The sequence below is a fragment of the Stegostoma tigrinum genome, chromosome 42 (genome assembly GCF_030684315.1).
Source record: "Stegostoma tigrinum isolate sSteTig4 chromosome 42, sSteTig4.hap1, whole genome shotgun sequence".
Classification (NCBI taxonomy): domain Eukaryota; kingdom Metazoa; phylum Chordata; class Chondrichthyes; order Orectolobiformes; family Stegostomatidae; genus Stegostoma; species Stegostoma tigrinum.
The window spans coordinates 12,444,835-12,459,794 of record NC_081395.1 but is presented as its reverse complement, the minus strand read 5'-3'; the positions used below and the strand labels follow the sequence as shown (position 1 = coordinate 12,459,794).

Here is a 14,960-nt window from a genome sequence, read left to right as displayed (position 1 = left end):
GCTGTATAGGTGTTACACCCTCTCCTGTCACATTTCAGGCCTCACACCAAGGGTTGGTGCCTCTTGGCCTATCTCTGGGCAGTCTGAGCAGGGTCTCTATTTCCCTGTGGCCTCTCCCCAGCAGCCCCTCACCTCCTGCCAGCCCAATGAAGGTGACTGTCTCTCTGCTGCACAGTGACGTGGTTATGTTACCACTGATATAAAACTCTGGACAGAGACCCATTGGGAGGGAGCATGTTCAATCTGGACACCATACCTTCAGGCAGGCCTGCCCCTATTTGCAGGGTGCAGAGCAGATTCAACAGAATGGTCCTGGGACTGAAGGGGGCTAAAATAATATGGAGAGGTTGCACAGACTGGGATTCTGAAGTAGATTGAGGGGCAATAAAATCGGGAGTTTGAGATGATTAAAGGATTAGATAGGGTTCCTGGAGAGAAGCTGAGATCTGAGGAGTACAGTACAAGAATCTTAAAATCACAGCAACACCTTTCATGTCAGGAAGAATCCCCACTCAAGGAGGGAGTAAGAAGTCTGAAGCCCTCCCCTCATATAATTGAAAATATCAATATTGAAGTTTTTGGATGGGATATGGAAAGTCAACAGAGCTAGATCAGCCAACATCTATTTGTAGAGCAGAACAGGCTGGCAGAGCTGAATGGCCTCAGCTTGTCCCTTGAAAAGGACACAGGCAGGAGCAGTATGGAGATGAATTGTGAGCTGCCCACTGTGAATGAGCAATGCTATCATATTGGGTTTCTCACAAAGCTAATCCCTTTAGCCTGAAGGCAACAGCTGGTGCCCCGTGCCCCCTGCTGTACATCCCTGGGAAGGCAGAGGCTAGTCCCAGTGAAACCTGTCAGCTTGTTTACTGCTGTATCAGTACCCGGAGGGAAATAGCCAAACAGGTGTCAGACACACACACACACATAAACACAGGTCTGTACAGTACCAGACAGGAGAAAATCATTCCTCTTTAGCCAGTGTGTACTGTGCATGCACAGGAACTCTCCTTATCTCACACACACACATCTGTATAGTACCAGACAGGAGAAAATCATTCCTCTTTAGCCAGTGTGTACTGTGCATGCACAGGAACTCTCTCTATCTATCACTCACACACACACACACACACACACACACAGGTCTGTACAGTACCACACAGGAGAAAAAAATTCCCCTTTGTGTACTGTGCATGCACAGGAACTCTCTCTATCTCTCTCTCACTCTCACTCACTCACTCACACACACACACACACACAGACAGACTTTTATCCAATAGTATACTGTACATGTACAGGAGCTGACACTAAAACACACATACACAGAGATGTACAGTTCCAGATGGGACTGAATCATTCCTTTAGCTAAGTATTACCCACATTAGATTGACCAGACAGAACATTGACTGCTATCACACGCTTCCAATTAGTGTTTATATCCCCACGACTCCAGCTGAGAGTCTGTCAATATCAGTTCCCTCCTTTTAATTCCAGAAATACCAGTTCAAAGTTGTGTTCCATGCCCTTATTCCTAGCCTAAAGTAGGCCTCTTGATCGAACTCCCCATTCTCTTCACTATCCAATGCCTCACTCTCCACATGCAACTCTTGCCAAGATTCCTCGGAACACTGAAGAAGACCATTTCTCTCCCACCCTCTTTTCCAATACAGCAGCACAACACCCTGGCCCCAACACAGCAGTGATACCTCAACCTCCCAATGATGCCTCAAATGAACAATCATGGCAGATTGATAGAGATGGTGATGGTGGCCTGAGTGTCAGGGGAATGGGGCTGGTGGTGGTGGAGTATCGGGGGGTAGGGTAGCGGCAACTAATTAGTGCATAGCAAGACTCTGAAAAACGGCAGTGTGACAGTGACCAGACCTCAGGGTTTAGTGGCACTGCTTTACATGGGAGGTCTTTGCCAAATCTTCTCTCAATGAGGCCCTGGAAATCTTTAATGTCTGTATCTAAGTGCAGATTGAGTCTCAGACAGTGCAGAGCTCACTCAGTACAGACCCTCCGACAGTGCCCGCTCCCTCAACACTGACCCTCTGGCAGTGTCCACTTCCTCAGCACTGACCCTCCGACAGTGCCCACTCCCTCAGCACTGACCCTCCAACAGTGCAGCGCTCCCTCAGCACTGACCCTCCGACACTGCGGCGCTCCCTCAACACTGACCCTCTGGCAGTGCCCACTCCCACAGCACTGACCCTCCGACAGTGCCCGCTCCCTCTGCACTGACCATCCGACAGTGCCCACTCCCTCAGCACTGACTCTCCGACAGTGCGGCGCTCCCTCAGCACTGACCCTCCGACAGTGCGGCGCTCCCTCAGCACTGACCCTCCGACAGTGCAGCGCTCCCTGAGCACTGACCCTCCGACAGTGCGGCACTCCCTCTGCACTGACGCTCTGGCAGTGCGGCACTCCCACAACACTGACCCTCCAACAGTGCGGCGCTCCCTCAGCACTGACCCTTCAACAGTGCTGTGCTCCCTCAGCACTGACCCTCCGACAGTGCCCGCGCCCCCAGCACTGACCCTCCGACAGTGCCCACTCCCTCAGCACTGACCCGCCGACAGTGCCCACTCCCTCAGCACTGACCCTCCGACAGTGCACACTCCCTCAGCACTGACCCTCCGACAGTGCACACTCCCTCAGCACTGATCCTCCGACAGTGCCCACTCCCTCAGCACTGACCCTCTGACAGTGCCTGTTCCCTCAGCACTGACCTTCCGACAGTGCTGTGCTGCCTCAGCACTGACCCTCCGACAGTGCGGCACTCCCTCAGCACTGTCCCTCCGACAGTGCCCACTCCCTCAGCACTGACCCGCCGACAGTGCCCACTCCCTCAGCACTGACCCTCCGACAGTGCACATTCCCTCAGCACTGACCCTCCGACAGTGCCCACTCCCTCAGCACTGACCCTCTGACAGTGCCTGTTCCCTCAGCACTGACCTTCCGACAGTGCTGTGCTGCCTCAGCACTGACCCTCCGACAGTGCGGCACTCCCTCAGCACTGTCCCTCCAACAGTGCCCGCTCCCTCAGCACTGACCCTCCAACAGTGCCGGCTCCCTTAGCACTGACCCTCCGACAGTGCCCGCTCCCTCAGCACTGACCCTCCGACAGTGCCCGCTCCCTCTGCACTGACTCTCTGATAGTGTGGTGCTCCCTCAGCACTGACCCTCCGACAGTGCGGTGCTTCCTCACTGACCCTCTGATAGTGTGGTGCTCCCTCAGCACTGACCCTCCGACAGTGCGGTGCTTCCTCATTGACCCTCTGATAGTGTGGTGCTCCCTCAGCATTGACCCTCCGACAGTGCCCGCTCCCTCAGCACTGACCCTCTGACAGTGCCCGCTCCCTCAGCACTGACCCTCTGATAGTGCGGTGCTCCCTTAGCACTGACCCTCTGACAGTGCGGCGCTTCCTCAGCACTGACCCTCCGACAGTGCGGTGCTTCCTCACTGACCCTCTGATAGTATTGCCATTTTTTAAAAAGAGTGGAAAGAATGTTTCACTGCGTTGGTGAAGGTTTGGTGTTTGGAACTGAGCTGTGGTGGGGAAGGTTTGGTGTTTGGAACTGAGCTGAGGTGGTGAAGGTTTGGTGTTTGGAACTGAGCTGAGGTGGTGAAGGTTTGGTGTTTGGAACTGAGCTGTGGTGGGGAAGGTTTGGTGTTTGTAACTGAGCTGAGGTGGTGAAGGTTTGGTGTTTGGAACTGAGCTGTGGTGGGGAAGGTTTGGTGTTTGGAACTGAGCTGCGGTGGGGAAGGTTTGGTGTTTGGAACTGAACTGAGGTTGGGAAGGTTTGGTGTTTGGAACTGAGCTGAGGTGGGGAAGGTTTGGTGTTTGGAACTGAGCTGAGGTGGTGAAGGTTTGGTGTTTGGAACGGAGCTGAGGTGGGGAAGGTTTGGTGTTTGGAACTGAGCTGAGGTGGTGAAGGTTTGGGGTTTGGAACTGAGCTGAGGTGGTGAAGGTTTGGTGTTTGGAACTGAGCTGAGGTGGGGAGGGTTTGTTGTTTGGAACTGAGCTGAGGACGGGAAGGTTTGTTGTTTGGAACTGAGCTGAGGTGGGGAAGGTTTGGTGTTTGGAACTGAGCTGAGGTGGGGAAGGTTTGGTGTTTGGAACTGAGCTGAGGTGGGGAAGGTTTGGTGTTTTGAACTGAGTTGAGGTGGTGAAGGTTTGGTGTTTGGAACTGAGCTGAGGTGGTGAAGGTTTGGTATTTGGAACTGAGCTGAGGTAGGGAAGGTTTCGTGTTTGGAACTGAGCTGAGGTGGGGAAGGTTTGGTGTTTGGAACTGAGCTGAGGTGGTGAAGGTTTGGTGTTTGGAACTGAGCTGAGGTGGGGAAGGTTTGGTGTTTGGAACTGAGCTGAGGTGGTGAAGGTTTGGTGTTTGGAACTGAGCTGAGGTGGGGAAGGTTTGGTGTTTGGAACTGAGCTGAGGTGGTGAAGGTTTGGTGTTTGGAACTGAGCTGAGTTGGGGAAGATTTGGTGTTTGGAGCTGAGCTGAGGTGGTGAAGGTTTGGTGTTTGGAACTGAGCTGAGGTGGGGAAGGTTTGGTGTTTGGAACTGAGCTGAGGTGGGGACGGTTTGGTGTTTGGAACTGAGCTGAGGTGGTGAAGGTTTGGTGTTTGGAACTGAGCTGAGTTGGGGAAGATTTGGTGTTTGGAGCTGAGCTGAGGTGGTGAAGGTTTGGTGTTTGGAACTGAGCTGAGGTGGGGAAGGTTTGGTGTTTGGAACTGAGCTGAGGTGGGGACGGTTTGGTGTTTGGAACTGAGCTGAGGTGGGGACGGTTTGGTGTTTGGAACTGAGCTGAGGTGGGGAAGGTTTGGTGTTTGGAACTGAGCTGAGTTGGGGAAGGTTTGGTGTTTGGGGCTGAGCTGAGGTGGTGAAGGTTTGGTTTTTGGAACTGAGCTGTGGTGGGGAAGGTTTGGTGTTTGGAACTGAGCTGAGGTGGTGAAGGTTTGGTGTTTGGAACTGAGCTGAGGTGGTGAAGGTTTGGTGTTTGGAACTGAGCTGTGGTGGGGAAGGTTTGGTGTTTGTAACTGAGCTGAGGTGGTGAAGGTTTGGTGTTTGGAACTGAGCTGAGGTGGGGAAGGTTTGGTGTTTGTAACTGAGCTGAGGTGGTGAAGGTTTGGTGTTTGGAACTGAGCTGAGGTGGGGAAGGTTTGGTGTTTGGAACTGAGCTGAGGTGGGGAAGGTTTGGTGTTTGGAACTGAGCTGAGGTGGGGAAGGTGGCTAAATTCAAATACAGGTGTGATGTTTTGTGATTATTGCATTGAGGTTTGATTTCTTGAGACTTTGTCGAAGGAAGTATTTACGGTATATTTTAAAATTAGTCAGAGCCGTTCACTTTGAGAGTGGTAGTCTACTATGTCCACAAACCCAGAGCTTGTTTGCTGGCTACCCCACTACAGGACCCTTCTAAACTGCACCTGGCACACCCTGCCCCAATTTTCCACTCTGCTCAGGCGACTGTTGCTCAGCCAGGGATCCACTCTGTGATCCAGATGGATCCCCCGAAGCTCTGTGGTGTTGAGCCAGACGAGGCTATGGGGGTGGGGGCTGAGCTATTGGGGAGTGCGGGAAATACAGTCAGTCAGAATTACCGGAAAAGGTACAATCTGAAAGTAATGAGCAGGACTGAGAGCAAGGGATTCGCCTGGGGACCACTCCCAGGGCCATTCGCAGTCAAAATGTTCTAAGTTCAAAACCAGGACAGAGGCACATCAAGACTGAAAAGCTTTGAATGAGTCATTTTTACACCAAAACCCTGTGGAGTTAAATGACGGGGAACTGGTTATCGCTAATGAATGGAGCAGAGGGAGAGATATCATTTTTGGTACAGACAGCGTCATTTTACTGGAGGCACAGTAAACCCAGCTACGGGACTCACGTATGTGTAAAGCTCCTTATACACTTTTAACCTGAAAGTGATGCTTTCTCGACATTTCCTCCCATCATACAGCCCGAAGATAGGGACAACATGGGGTTAGATACAGAGTAAAGCTCTCTCCATACTGTCTCTCATCAAACACTGCCAGGGCAGGGACAGCACTGGGTTAGATTCAGAGTAAAGCTCCCTCTATACTGCAGCCCATCAAACACTCCCAAGACAGGGAGAGCACGAGGTTAGATACAGAGTAAAGCTCACTCTACACTGTCTCCTATTGAACACACCCAGGCCAAAGACAGCATGGGGTTAAATACAGAGTAAAGCTCCCTCTATACTGTCCTCATCAAACACTCCCAGGGCAGGGACAACACAGGGTTAGGTACAGAGTAAAGCTCCCTCTATACTGTCCTCATCAAACACTACCCAGGGACAGGGACAGCGTAGTGTTGGACACAGAGTAAAGCTTCCTCTACACAGTCCTCATCAAACACTTCCAAGGCAGGGACAACATGGTTAGATACAGAGTAAAGCTCCCACCACACTGTCCTCATCAAACGCTCCCCAGGACAGGGACAGCACTGGGTTAGCTACAGAGTAAGTCTGGAAGTTTAGGAGAACTTTTCACAGTGAAACAACAAACTTCACAGGCATTAACTCAGGTCTGACCAATCGCGTTGTGAATTCTGTTTTGGGCCTATTTCCGGAGGGTTCAGCTCCTGTTGTCATCCTTTGCCATCTCACTGTCCTGTGCTTGGCTTCCAGGCTCGTTTGTTCTCGTGTGACCTGTACAAGCAGAGACAATCAGGGAGCAAGCCGCCTCCTCATTGGATGGTTTTCGATGCATGGAAGCCACCATTTTCTCCCCAGCTGCAATATTTTAATAATTAGTGGGATCACACCAAAAACAGAGGCTGTAGACTCAGATCACAATATCGTGGAGGCTGCAGGGATCCAGGCCAAACACTCATAGGCTGTGAATAGCAACCTGGATGGCACCCTTCCCTCACATAAATGGAAGGCAAATGGACATCTGAGATATGACCTTGTGGGAACCGGTGGCATTGTTGTAACGTCACCTAGCTACTAATCTAGAGATCCGGGTTAATCTTTCAAGATGGTGGCAGAGTGGGGAGCCTGAGCTCAGGGATTTGTCCGCTTCCTTTGGTTTTCTTTTGTTGTTTTTCTTCTTTCTTTACTTCCACACTTTTTTTCTTTACTCCTTGGTTCTTTTCCTTTGTAGCCTGGAGAGTGGTGAATGAGAGAGGAGGACTCCTATGGTAACGATGCCAGAATGAGCTGGAAACGGCCCCACTCCAGCCCCGGGTCTGCCGTCAAGCGAGCAGGGCTGACTCCTCCATCCCAGGTCCGCATCTAGGTCTGGGAACGTGAAGGAGGAGAAAAACGGACTAGGCCCGGAATCACAGGTGAGGCCAAGGCTCCAGGTCCACAGCTAGGCCCGGGCACCTGAAGAGAAAGGCAGTACATGGCAGTCTCATCCTGGTGTAGTGGCCTTGGCACAGCATGACGGTCTTGTTTGGCAGACACTTCCGGCCCAGTATTCCAGCAGCCTTGGACTGGAATGGTGGTGTTGTCTCAGTATTCCATTGTTCCTCAATCTGCCTTCTCTGAGCCCAGGAGCTGATAACTGAATGGTGATGTGCTTTGTCATACTTTCACTTTTATTTATTATTAGGGTAGTGAAGAAGACGTTTGGTACACTTGCCTTCATTGGTCAGTGTATTAAGAATAGAAATTGGGAGGTCATGTTGCGGATGTACAGGACGTTGGTTGGGCCACTTTTAGAATACTGCGCTTAATTCTGGTCTCCCTGCAATAGCAAAGATGTTGTTAAACTTGAAAGGGTTCAGAAAACATTTACGAGGACATTGCCTGGGTTGGAGGGTTTGAGCTACAGCAAGAGGCTGAATAGGCTGGGGCTACTTTCCCCGGAGCCTCAGAGGCTGAGGGGTGACCTTATAGAGGTTTATAAAATCATGAGGGGCATGGACAGGATGAGTAGACAAGATGCTATCCCTGGGATGGGGGAGTCCAAAACTAGAGGGCCATAGATTTGAGGTGAGAGGGGAAAGATTTAAAAGGAACCTGAGGGGCAACTTTTTCACACAGAGGGTGGTGCGTGTATGGAATGAGCTGCCAGAGGAAGTGGTGGAGGCTGGTACAGTTACGGCATTTAAAAGGCATCTGGATGGGTACATCCAGATGCCTTTTAGGAAGTGTTTAGGGGGATAAGGGCCAAATGCTGGCAAATGGGACTTGACACTAATGACTTGTGTCATTGATGTAGTGTGGTGTGGGAACTTATAAAACTTTTTGCTGTATTTTTCATGCTAAAATACACATGATAATAAATTTCAATTCTATTCTAATGCACCAGGCCCCAACGGTTCAGGCCCCAACTTTAGAAATCACTACCAATGTTGTTGTTATGCTCTCCATCGCTGAGACTAGCCTCATATTTTGCTGAGTTATCCTCTGGATTTAGATTCTATTCACTCTCGGAATGGTTAGGAATGGGAAACCTTGTTTCCTGTTAGCCTGAACTATGAGACCATCTCCCCTCCCCCTGGGGAAGGAAATATGCTGTCTTCAAATAGTTTTGGCCTACATGTGATTCCAGACCATGGAATGAACTACCGGAGGAAGTGGTAGAGGCTGGTACAATTATAAGGTTGAAAAGGCACCCGGATGGGTAAATGAAGGGAAGGGTTTAGAGGGATCTGGGCCAAATTCTGGCAAATAAGACTAGATTTATTTAGGATATCTGGTCGGCATGGATGAGTTGGACTGAAGATAACAAAGTGTGGGGCTGGATGTACACAGCAGGCCAAGCAGCATCTTAGGAGCACAAAAGCTGACGTTTTGAGCCTCAACCCTTCATCAGAAAAGGGGGATGGGGAGAGGATTCTGAAATAAATAGCGAGAGAGGGGGAGGTGGAGTGAAGATGGATAGAGGAGAAGATAGGGGAGAGGAGAGTGCAGATGGGGAGGTAGGGAGGGGATAGGTTAGTCTGGGGAGGACGGACAGGTCAAGGGGGAGGGATGAGGTTAGTAGGTAGGAATTGGAGGTGCGGCTTGAGGTGGGAGGAGGGGATAGGTGAGAGGAAGAACAGGTAAGGGTGGGGACGAGCTGGGCTGGTTTTGGGATGCAATGGGGGGAGGGGAGATTTTGAAGCTGGTGAAATCCACACTGATACCATTGGGCTGCAGGGTTCCCAAGTGGAATATGAGTTGCTGTTCCTGCAACCTTCGGGTAGCATCATTATGACACTGCAGGAGGCCCAGGATGGACATGTCGTCCAAGGAATGGGAGGGGGAGTTGAAATGATTCGCAACTGGGAGGTGCTGAAGGGTCTGTTTCCGAGCAGTACAACTCAATGACTCTATGACCCCACAGCAGTGGGGTTGATTTCTAACTGCCCTTGAATTGGTCAAAGGAAACCATTCTACTCCAGGGCCCTACACCACAGCTACGTTTTCTCTCTCGCTCTCAAGGAGACACTGGCTTCAGTTTCCTTGACCTGGCTTTCCCTCCTCCGTCATGCAGTCTCAGGTAGTTAGCTGTCTCTGATTTCCTTGACAACCCTCCAGCGAAACACCCTGGGACACATTACTGCATTGAAGTGGCTGCACAGCGACAGGTTTTTGTTGCCCTTATCCAATGATGTCACCAGTCGTAGAACCGAAGTACCTGCTTGGATGGGGAATAATCACTCAGATAGTGACAAGGGACCCTCTCTGTTCTGTGTAGTCGAATATCACCGTTGAGAGTGGGAAGTCGGGTTGTGTGCTGAGATGGAGGAGTGGAGATGTGGGGGAAATGTTCCCGTTGGTAATACTTAGCCCAGGATCGAACCGCGTTCCTCTGAAGACTCACATCTCTTGTGAGGAAACGGTAGAGATGATGTTTTCAGGGATCTGTGTGGGGCAATGGAGTGTCCATAGCTGCTTAGGTCAACCAGACACTCCAGTGTCTAGAGAAGGTTGTCCAGTCTAATATGTTCGGTATAAATTCAATTAATAATTGAATTTAACTAGTCTCAGTGTTGGTAACCATTGACAACCAATGCTGTTTGTTATGTAAACCCATCTGGTTCACTGTTGTCCCTCTGGGGAACAGTGGCACAGTGGTTAGCTCTGCAGCCTCACAGCGCCAGGGACCAGGGTTTGATTCCATCCTCAGGCAACTGTCTGTGTGGAGTTTGCACATTCTCCCTGTGGCTTTCATCCGGGGGCTCTGGTTTCCTCCCACAGTCCAAAGATGTGCAGGTTAGCGGGTTGGCCATTCTAAATTGTTCATAGTGTCCAGGCTGGGTGGATTAGCCATGGGAAATGCAGGGTTACAGGGATAGGGTAGGGATTTGGGTCTGGGTGTGATGATCTTCAGAGAGACAGTGTGGATCTGATGGGCCTGAAGGCCTGCTTCCACACTGTAGGGATTCCATGATCTCAATGTGAAAAAGCCTCCAACTGCATCTCCTAGGCCCTGTACAAGAGACAAGGGTGGCAGATACATGGGAACGCCAGCAAGTTCCCCTCTGAACCACACACCGTCCTGACTCAGAAAATACACCGGCTGTTCCTTCAGTGTCGCCCAGTCGAAATCCTGGAATTCCCTCCCCGATAGCATTGAGGGTCAACCTACAGCATGTGGACTGAAGCAGTTCAAGAAGGCGCTCACCACCACCTTCTCGAGGGGCAATTAGGGGTGGGGCAACATACCCCGGACCCAATCTGGCCAGGGATGCGAGGCAGCCTCTATTCTCTCAGTTGCCCACAAGCAGCCGCGACACGGCCTGTCCCTTTAAATATTGCAGGAGCTGGGAACAGTATCCAAGGTAGCTGACGTCAGCTATGTATTTCAGGCAGAAATTGTAGATACAGGGGTCAGTGGCTAGGTGAGGCAAAGAAATTTCAGATTTATATACATAAAACAGAACAAACTGCAGTGAAGGTGCTTGGTATAAAACAGGGGCCATTGCTAGATGATGCCCTTCATCTTTACAGTAAAACTAGGCTTGGCTATGTAGGATGCTTCATTGCAACTGAATGCTGCAGGATGGCTCTTTTGTATACACACCGTGTTTGTGTGTGTGTGTGTGTGTGTGTGTGACTCTAAGGGTAGGAGCATGGTGCTTTACTAAGGAGGATTGAAAGGGGAGCTGCTCTCTCTCTCACTCTCTCTGTGTATCTCTATCGCCCTGTCCCCCCTCTGGGCAGCTTTTGTCCCTGATAGGAAATGACTTGGCCGTTTCCACATGGCGTTTTTGCTCGGCTGGACCTGTGCCTGGGAGGCTGAAGAAAGATCATGCAGAGTTTGTCAGGAGCAGTGAACGAAGGTAACACCCCGAGCCTGCAAGATATCAGAGAGGAGGTGAGTCTGACTAACACACACACACACACACACACACAGAAAGACAGCACCGCCCTCACCTAGTGAGTTCGCGAAATACCAAGGAAATTAAATTTCACCTTCACCAGAAATAAAAAGCTTCAAGTGGAGGGGGAGGGAGGTGTGTGTCTGTTGCGGGTATAGAAAGAGATACAGTAATGTGGGAGGGGGAGGCTCTGTCACGTTCATCTTAAATCAATTCTGAGCACATTAGCGATGATATCAATTTAGACACCCAGAGGCTGCTAATCTCACCAATTCATCGCGGGGGGAAACAGAATATCTTTTAAAAAAAACCCTCATCCAAAATTGTCTGTTGTTTTTAGTTTGAAGGGCAGGCAAGGAAGTGGGGGCAAGAGATTGTTTGGTGAGGAGGGGGAATGATATTTCTGGAATGAGATCGCTGCATTGCAGTGAAATGTTCCTCAGTGTTTTTTTCACACCTTTCTCTCTCTCTCTCTCTCTGTGTCTGACATTGTTCCTCCCCAGTTTAATCTCCTGAGCTTTCTGAGCAAGGACAAGTTGATGGGTGTGGGTACTGCTGGAAAAAAGGGATGTCTTGCTGGTGTTTATGTTTCCTTTGGCTTTGCCAAGAGATGGGGGGTAAGGGAAAGGTTGGGAATTTTCAATGCCTAGTGTTTGACTCCAAGACGATCATGAAGATATTTTTCCTTTTTCCCCCAGAGTGGACACAGTTCCCCTCGGCCAGGCTTGGGAGGATGGGGTCCACACTCCCACCCTCTTTTCTTTACACAAGAGTGTCCGATTCTGATTGGATCCTGAAATTCCCCGGGTAATGACCGAAAACACCTTCCTCCACTCCTGCAACAGGAATAGCCAAGTGTGGGGGTGTCCAAAATTAGAGGGCCACAGGTTTAAGGTGAGAGGGGGAAAGATTTGAAAAGGGACCTAAGGGGCAACTTTTTCACACAGAGGGTGGTGCGTTTATGGAATGAGCTGCTAGAGGAAGTGCTGGAGGCTCGTACAATTACAACATTTAAAAGGCATCTGGATGAATAGGAAGGGTTTAGAGGGCTATGGGCCTAATGCTGGCAAATGGGACTAGATTAATTTAAGATATCTGGTCGACTTGGATGAGTTGGACCGAAGGGCCTACCTCCATGCTGTACGTCTCTTGGTTTGTGTCAGCTTTTTGGAAAAACTGCCTGGTTGATCGCACACTCCTTTTTCCTCATGGCCTTGTGAACACGTCCTTTTCAAGGACTTAATGGATTCCCACTTGAAAGTCGCAAAGTTGTTAGAGAAGTGCATTTGAAACCATTCATCCTGTCCAGTCAAAACAGGCTCTCTGTGCACCTATCCAGACAGTCCTCAACTCTTCCAAGCTGCCCCTTTGCCACCTCTGCAAGTTTATTCCTCCCAAGTTCCTGTCAAATCCCTTCCTCAGATCATTCATCATATCTCCGTCCCCTCCCCACCTCGTGGGCAGCCGGCTCCAGTTCATTGCTCCTTGCTGCAGAAATCAAACTTTCTCCTCAAAGTCAAAACCTTCAATCTGTCTCACCCCCCCACCACTCTTTCCCCAGTCCTTGTTGCATCAGCCAACGGGACCCAGATTCTCCTTTCCCGGTCTTATACGATACTGTCGCTATGGCCACCACCTCCAACAAATCTAACCACCTCCCCTTCCCTCCATCTCCTTCGCTCTGAGAGCAACGACACCAACCACCCACCCGCAAGCTTCCGTGACCCTTGACCTCACAGCTAAAATCCGTCAACCCCCCCCTACCCCAGGACTGTTCTGGTCAAACTCAATCCACATCCTCTTGAGGGATTCTCACCTCCTCTTTGAAGGGACAGGGTCAGAGTGGGGGAAACCAGGGCTAGAGATAATGCTGCAGTCAGGGTGGGAGGGGGTGTGTGACCTGACCAGAGGTTTGTAATGGCTCGGTGTGATGTCCTATCTTTGTGCTCAGTGCTTCAATTTGTGAAGACCCTAATCTCATACGTTTTGCAAACTATCTCATACTCGGACAACTGTCAAATGTAGAGTTTGCACATTCTCCCCGTGTCTGCATGGGGTTTCCTCCAAGTTCTCTGGTTTCCTCTCACAGTCCAAAGATGTGCAGGTTAGGATGGATTGGCCGTGCTATAGTGTCCAGGGATGTGCAGGTTAGGATGGATTGGCCATGCTAAATTGTCTCATAGTGCCCAGGGATGTGCAGGTTAGGATGGATTGGCCATGCTAAATTGTCTCATAGTGCCCAGGGATGTGCGGGTTAGGGTGGATTGGCCGTGCTAAATTGTCTCATAGTGCCCAGGGATGTGTGGGTTAGGGTGGATTGGCCGTGCTAAATTGCCCCATAGCGCCCAGGGATGTGCAGGTTAGGGTGGATTGGCCATGCTAAATTGCCCCATAGCGCCCAGGGAAGTGCGGGTTAGGGTGGATTGGCCGTGCTAAATTGCCCCATAGCGCCCAGGGATGTGCGGGTTAGGGTGGATTGGCCATGCTAAATTGCCCCATAGCGCCCAGGGATGTGCAGGTTAGGGTGGATTGGCCGTGCTAAATTACCCCATAGTGCCCAGGGATGTGCAGGTTAGGGTGGATTGGCCGTGCTAAATTGCCCCATAGTGCCCAGGGATGTGCAGTTTGGGGTGGATTGGCCGTGCTGAATTGTCCCATAGTGCCCAGGGATGTGCAGAGTAGGGTGGATTGGCCGTGAGAAATGTAGGGTTATGGCAGTTTGGTAGGGGGATGGGTCTGGGTAGGATGCTTTTCGGAGGATTGGTGTAAACGCAATGAGCTGAATGGCCTGCTTCCTCACAGTAGGGTTTCTATACTATATCCTGCCACCTTCAATGATTGATGCATATGAGCCCCTAACTCCCTCTTATGAAAAAAATCACAATTATTAAATCTGACGCCCTTATTTTTGTTGAAGCTTTACACAGTGTAATCCCTGGAATGGGGTGGGTTGTCTTATACAGAAAGGTCAGACAGGTTAGGCTTATATCTATTGCAGTTTAGGAGTGGACGAGGTAATTTGATTTAAACATCAAAGACCCTGAGGGACCTCGACAAGATGGATGGGGAGAAGGGCGGTTCCTCTTGTGAGTAGAATCTGAAACAAGTGGCCACCCTTTCACAAAAAATGGCTGCCTATTTAAGACAGAGATGAGAGGCTGGATCGGCTGGGTCTAACTTCCTTGGAGTGTTGGAGGTTGAGGGGTGACCTTATAGAGGTTTATAAAACCATGAGGGGCATGGATAGGGTGAATAGCCAAGGTCTTTTCCTCCAGGGTAGATATGTCCAAAACTAGAGGGCATAGGTTTAAGGTGAGAGGAGAAAGATTTAAAAAATACATGAGGGGGAACTTTTTCTCACAGAGAATTGTTCTTGTGTGGAATGAACTTCCAGAGGAAGTGGTGGATGTGGGTACAGCTTCAACATTTGAAATACATTTGTGTAAGTTAATGAAGAAGAAAGATTTGGAGGGTTATGGGCCAAATGCAGGCAAGTGGGACTAGTTTGGTTTGGGGTCCTAGTCGATTTGGCCCCATTGGATTAGGGGGTCTGTTTCTATTCTGTATGACTCTATGGCTTTTGTGAGGCTGCATCCTGGATGCTGGGTGCCAAGTGGAGGTGATGGCCCAGTGGTACTATTGTTGGACAGTTAATCTAGGTTCTCAGGT

The 14,960-nt window shown here is 50.2% G+C and overlaps 1 protein-coding gene across 5 annotated transcripts in view; it reads left to right on the top strand.

Moving 5' to 3' along the window:
* LOC125449397 (transmembrane protein 151B-like) overlaps nucleotides 1-14,960 on the top strand; it is a 97,821-nt gene that overhangs the window by 62,068 nt on the left and 20,793 nt on the right. For 2 of the 5 annotated variants that reach the window (XM_048525168.2, XM_048525166.2), the window contains exon 1: nucleotides 10,822-11,287. The exons of 1 other annotated variant lie outside the window; for it this stretch is intronic. In XM_048525168.2, coding sequence (XP_048381125.1) covers nucleotides 11,222-11,287 — 66 coding nt within the window. In that variant the 5' untranslated portion in view covers nucleotides 10,822-11,221. 2 more of the 5 variants (XM_059641630.1, XM_048525167.2) reach the window with 2 other exon arrangements.